Source organism: Scyliorhinus canicula, chromosome 15 (genome assembly GCF_902713615.1).
Source record: "Scyliorhinus canicula chromosome 15, sScyCan1.1, whole genome shotgun sequence".
NCBI lineage: Eukaryota > Metazoa > Chordata > Chondrichthyes > Carcharhiniformes > Scyliorhinidae > Scyliorhinus > Scyliorhinus canicula.
This window is the reverse complement of record NC_052160.1, coordinates 84,822,649-84,828,648: the sequence shown is the minus strand read 5'-3', so window position 1 is coordinate 84,828,648 and position 6,000 is coordinate 84,822,649. Positions and strand designations below refer to the sequence as shown.

The window sequence follows — 6,000 nt, the reverse complement described above, 5'->3', positions numbered from 1 at the left end:
CACCGGGGCCGTCCTACTCCGCAAACACGTTAGGAGCCATAAGTCTGACCCCCTGGTCACCTGCACACCGACCCCCAGTACGCATACATAGAACACCCCGGCGGCCGACAGGATACGGTTTCCCTCCGGGACCTAGCGCCCGCAGGTTCCACTACCACTGCCACCCCAACTTACCCCGCCCAACCTACGCTGAACAGCGCCCCGGCCCCTACATGGCACCCGCACCCCCTCCCGCCCCCATTCCCCCTTCACCGATGCACAGGAATGAAGCTCCAAAAGACACGCTCCCGGAGCCCACGTCTGTGCCCGCACCGGCACATTCACTACCCATGCCCGCACGGATGGGTTCGATACCCGGGCCAGCTGCGATACCAGAGCTTCGGTGATCACAGCGCACGATACGAGTGCCGGACAGGCTGAACATGTGAACCCTTCACCCCCTTGAGGGGAGGTATAAAGAGCAGTAGCCCTGTAGGCAGCTCTCAGTAGCAGAGCAGTCGCAGGCAGGCACTGTTCTCGTCGATTAAAGCCACAGTTTACTTCAACTCCTTGTTTCGTGTAAATTGATGGTCGCATCACTTTTATTTATCAAAAAAGTATGTCTCATCAGGTTCTTGGTTATTCAAATGGAACATAAAAGTAAACTCCCACCCCTTCCTCATTGCCGACTTTCTGTGTTGTTTCGGCCTGGAAATGACTCACACAGGTTCAGCTTATCAATCATATTGCCACACACTTCATTCACACTCCCAACAGAGAGGGCAGCATTAGCTCTCACACTCCATTAGATTCATGTTTCCCGTCTGTGTGGCCTGACAGATGAATGTTGGAAATATTCATCACAACATATATCAGGCAGGTCACAGAGCTGAAACATTAACTCTGTTTCCTCTCTTTCTCTCCACAGATGCTGCCAGCGCTGGTGAGCTTTCCCAGCATTTTCTGGTGTTTATTCCAGATTTCCTGCCTCTGCAACATCTTGCTGCTGCATTTGTGTTTAATTCACGTCTCTTTCTCAGAAGTGCCCAGTTTGAAGAAGTTCTGCTTCTCTCTGGCAATCCTGAGGAGAGGTCAGCAGTTGCTCCGTCTCCCCTCGCCACAGATTGCTGCAGAGCCGCAGTCCTTTCCAGTTCTTCTCCAGGTGGGAGAAGTATTGAGGGGGGGGGGGGGGGTGACTCCTTGTTTTAAGGTGAGAGGTTGGTGCAGAATCATTCACTCCATTGGTGCCTGCTCCATCCTACCCCCAGCTCTGAAAAGGGTGCGTGTCCCTGTCAGAATTAACCTGTTCAAAACTCCGAAAACCGCGGTTAGCCTCTTCATCCGTGTGAGGGGCCACTTTAAACTCTGTAAATACAGCCTATTTCTTGTTTGAATGTCCCGGAATGGGTTGATTTAATCGTTTCTGTAGCTATGACATGGCTGAGGTGACTAGTTCTACCTGTTTCAGTGCCGATCCCTGGAAGTGTCCCTCCCTCTCACATCTCCTCCAAATCCGGTGCTTTCGCTTCTGTTTCCCGGAAGAATTCCGATGGGCGATGAGAGTGGAGTGAGGACGGTGCGAGTTCCCCTCTGTTTAAATCCCGGGGGGAGAGGCGGAGGAGCTGCAAATCCGCCCAACTTTCTGCTTCTGCCTGGGGTTTGTGCAGAGACCATGACAGACTCCAGCCTCAGGGTAAGTGGGGGGGGGGGGGGGGGGGGGGGGGGCAGGGGGCAGGATCTGGGCGCCCAGTGTCGATGCTGCCAATCTAAAAGCAGCAACAAGAGCCAGCGGCTCTGGCAGCTCCTGTGCAGTGTGAAAGCGGAGTGAATGTTTCACTGCTTCCCTCACAACTGGACATGTTCAACTTTTCCCAGCGAGAGCTACCAGTCCCTGGAAACCCCACCCCCCCATGTCCCTGGACACCCCACCCCCCATGTCCCTGGACACCCCACCTCCACATGTCCCTGGACACCCCATGTCCCTGCACCTCCCCATGACCCTGCACCCCACCTCCACATGTCCCTGCACCTCCCCATGACCCTGCACCCACCCCCATGACCCTGTACCCCACCTCCCCATGTCACTTCACCCCACCTCCCCATGTCACTTCACCCCACCTCCCCATGTCCCTTCACCCCACCTCCCCATGTCCCTTCACCCCACCTCCCCATGTCCCTTCACCCCACCTCCCCATGACCCTGCACCCCACCTCCCCATGACCCTGCACCCCACCTCCCCATGTCCCTGCACCCCACCCCCCATGACACTGCACCCCACCCCATGACCCTGCACCCCACCCCCATGACCCTGCACCCCACCTCCCCATGTCCCTGCACCCCAACCCCCATGCCCCTGCACCCCACACCCCACCCCCATGACCCTGTACCCCACCTCCCCATGTCACTTCACCCCACCTCCCCATGTCCCTTCACCCTACCTCCCCATGTCCCTTCACCCCACCTCCCCATGACCCTGCACCCCACCTCCCCATGTCCCTGCACCCCACCCCCATGTCCCTGCACCCCACCCCATGACCCTGCACCCCACCTCCCCATGTCCCTGCACCCCAACCCCCATGCCCCTGCACCCCACACCCCACCCCATGCCCCTGCACCCCACACCCCACCCCCATGTCCCTGCACCCCACCCCCATGGCCCTGCACCCCACCCTCATATCCCATGTCCCTGCACCCCACCCCCCAAGTCCCTGCTCCCCAACCAAGTCCCTGCTCCCCACCCCATGTCCCTGCTCCCCACTCCCCCACCCCCCATGTCCCTGCTCCCCACCCCATGTCCCTGCTCCCCACTCCCCCACCCCCATGTCCCTGCTCCCCACCCCATGTCCCTGATCCCCACTCCCCCACCCCCCATGTCCCTGCTCCCCACTCCCCCACCCCCCCATGTCCCTGCTTCCCATTCTCCCACCCCCCCATGTCCCTGCTTCCCACTCTCCCATCCCACCATGTCCCTGCTCCCCACTCCCCCACCCCCATGTCCCTGCTTCCCACTCTCCCACCCCGCCATGTCCCTGCTCCCCACTCCCCCACCCCCCATGTCCCTGCTCCCCACCCCATGTCCCTGCTCCCCACTCCCCCAGCCCCCATGTCCCTGCTCCCCACTCCCCCCACTCCCCCCATGTCCCTGCTTCCCACTCACCCACCCCCCCATGTCCCTGCTTCCCACTCCCCCACCCCCATGTCCCTGCTTCCCACTCACCCACCCCCCCATGTCCCTGCTTCCCACTCCCCCATCCCACCATGTCCCTGCTCTCCACTCTCCCACCCCCCCATGTCCCTGCTTCCCACTCACCCACCCCCCCATGTCCCTGCTTCCCACTCCCCCATCCCACCATGTCCCTGCTCCCCACTCCCCCATCCCACCATGTCCCTGCTCTCCACTCTCCCACCCCGCCATGTCCCTGCTTCCCACTCACCCACCCCCCCATGTCCCTGCTTCCCACTCCCCCATCCCACCATGTCCCTGCTCTCCACTCTCCCACCCCGCCATGTCCCTGCTTCCCACTCTCCCACCCCGCCATGTCCCTGCTCCCCACCCCCCCCATGTCCCTGTTCCTCATTCCACCACTCCCCATGCCCCTGCTCCCCACTCCCCCACCCCCACGTCCCTTCTTCCCACCCCCATGTCCCCGCTCCCCACCCCCATGTCCCTGCTCCCATGTCCCTGCTCCTCAACCCCTCCCCCCTCCCCCCCATGTCCCTGCTCCTCATTCCGCCACCGTCCCATGTCCCTGCTCCCCACCCCTCCAAACCCAGCCCTCAAAGTTCCTGTGCCCCCTCCCAGGACCCCACACCACCTCTATGACCCTACATGGCCCCTCACCATGAACCTGCCCCCACTGTCTCTGGACCCCACCTCTGTCCCTGGCACTGTCCTTGATTTCACCTCCCCATCACTTATACCCCTCCCATTCCCAGACACCCCTTCCAGTTCCCTGGCCACACTCTCCCGCCCTGTCACCCTGTCGCCCTCCCCAGTCCTGTGGCCTTATCCCCCCTCCCCCCGCCCCGTTGCCCTATCCCCCTCCCTCCACCCATGGGCGTATTCCCCTCGCCCCTCCCCATGGCCGTGTCCCGCCCTGTGGCCCTGTCCCCCTCCCCAGTCCTGTGGCCGGTATCCCCCCCGCCCCGTGGCCCTGTCCCCCTCCCTTCCCCCCATGGGCGTATCCCCCTCGCCCCTCCCCATGGCCGTGTCCCAACCCGCATCGTGTCCCACCCCTCCCCATGGCCATGTCCCACCCCGCCCCGTGGCCGTGTCCCACCCCGCCCCGTGGCCGTGTCCCACCCCGCCCCATGGCCATGTCCCACCCCACCCCGTGGCCGTGTCCCACCCCTCCCCATGGCCATGTCCCACCCCGCCCCGTGGCCGTGTCCCACCCCGCCCCGTGTCCCACCCCACCCCTCCCCATGGCCGTGTCCCACCCCGCCCCGTGGCCGTGTCCCACCCCGCCCCTCCCCATGGCCGTGTCCCACCCCACCCCTCCCCATGGCCGTGTCCCACCCCGCCCCGTGGCCGTGTCCCACCCCACCCCGTGGCCGTGTCCCACCCCGCCCCGTGGCCGTGACCCACCCCGCCCCTCCCCATGGCCGTGTCCCACCCCACCCCTCCCCATGGCCGTGTCCCACCCCGCCCCGTGGCCGTGTCCCACCCCGCCCCGTGGCCGTGTCCCACCCCGCCCCGTGGCCGTGTCCCACCCCGCCCCATGGCCGTGTCCCACCCCACCCCGCCCCATGGCCGTGTCCCACCCCACCCCTCCCCGTGGCCGTGTCCCACCCCGCCCCGTGGCCGTGTCCCACCCCTCCCCATGGCCGTGTCCCACCCCACCCCTCCCCATGGCCGTGTCCCACCCCACCCCTCCCTATGGCCATGTCCCACCCCGCCCCACCCCGTGGCCGTGTCCCACCCCACCCCTCCCCATGGCCGTGTCCCACCCGCCCCGTGGCCGTGTCCCACCCGCCCCGTGGCCGTGTCCCACCCGCCCCGTGGCCGTGTCCCACCCGCCCCGTGGCCGTGTCCCACCCTGCCCCGTGGACGTGCCCCACACCACCCCTCCCCATGGCCGTGTCCCACCCCGCCCCTCCCCGTGGCCATGTCCCACCCTGCCCCGTGGACGTGCCCCACACCACACCTCCCCATGGCCGTGTCCCAACCCGCATCGTGTCCCACCCCGCCCCATGGCCATGTCCCACCCCGCCCCGTGGCCGTGTCCCACCCCGCCCTGTGGCCGTGTCCCACCCCGCCCCGTGGCCGTGTCCCACTCCTCCCCGTGGCCGTGTCCCACCCCGCCCCGTGGCCGTGTCCCACCCCTCCCCGTGGCCGTGTCCCACCCCGCCCCGTGGCCGTGTCCCACTCCTCCCCGTGGCCGTGTCCCACTCCTCCCTGTGGCCGTGTCCCACCCCACCCCGTGGCCGTGTCCCACCCCGCATCGTGGCCGTGTCCCACTCCTCCCCGTGGCCGTGTCCCACCCTGCCCCGTGGACGTGCCCCACACCACCCCTCCCCATGGCCGTGTCCCACCCCGCCCCGCCCCATGGCCGTGTCCCACCCCGCCCCTCCCCGTGGCCGTGTCCCACCCCACCCCGTGGCCGTGTCCCACCCCGCATCGTGGCCGTGTCCCACTCCTCCCCGTGGCCGTGTCCCACTCCTCCCCGTGGCCGTGTCCCACCCCACCCCGTGGCCGTGTCCCACCCCGCATCGTGGCCGTGTCCCACTCCTCCCCGTGGCCGTGTCCCACTCCTCCCCGTGGCCGTGTCCCACTCCTCCCCATGGCCGTGTCCCGCCCCGAATCGTGGCCGTGTCCCACCCCGCCCCGTGTCCCACCCCACCCCATGGCCATGTCCCACCCCGCATCGTGGCCGTGTCCCACCCCGCCCCGTGTCCCACCCCGCCCCATGGCCGTGTCCCACCCCGCCCCGTGGCCGTGTCCCACCCCACCTGTGGTCATGTCCCGCCCCGAATCGTGGCTGTGTCCCACCCCGCCCCGTGTCCCACCCCACCCCATGG

The 6,000-nt window shown here is 66.3% G+C and overlaps 1 protein-coding gene across 4 annotated transcripts in view; it reads left to right on the top strand.

Moving 5' to 3' along the window:
- Positions 1-1,434: 1,434 nt before the first annotated feature.
- The window catches only part of LOC119978411 (transcription factor ETV6-like), a 134,234-nt gene continuing 129,668 nt past the window's right edge, over positions 1,435-6,000 (top strand). For 2 of the 4 annotated variants that reach the window (XM_038820040.1, XM_038820039.1), the window contains exon 1: positions 1,438-1,672. In XM_038820040.1, the coding sequence (XP_038675968.1) occupies positions 1,529-1,672 (144 nt within the window). In that variant the 5' untranslated portion in view covers positions 1,438-1,528. Of the gene's footprint in view, positions 1,673-6,000 lie in introns of all 4 variants that reach the window. The other 2 variants (XM_038820042.1, XM_038820041.1) reach the window with 2 other exon arrangements.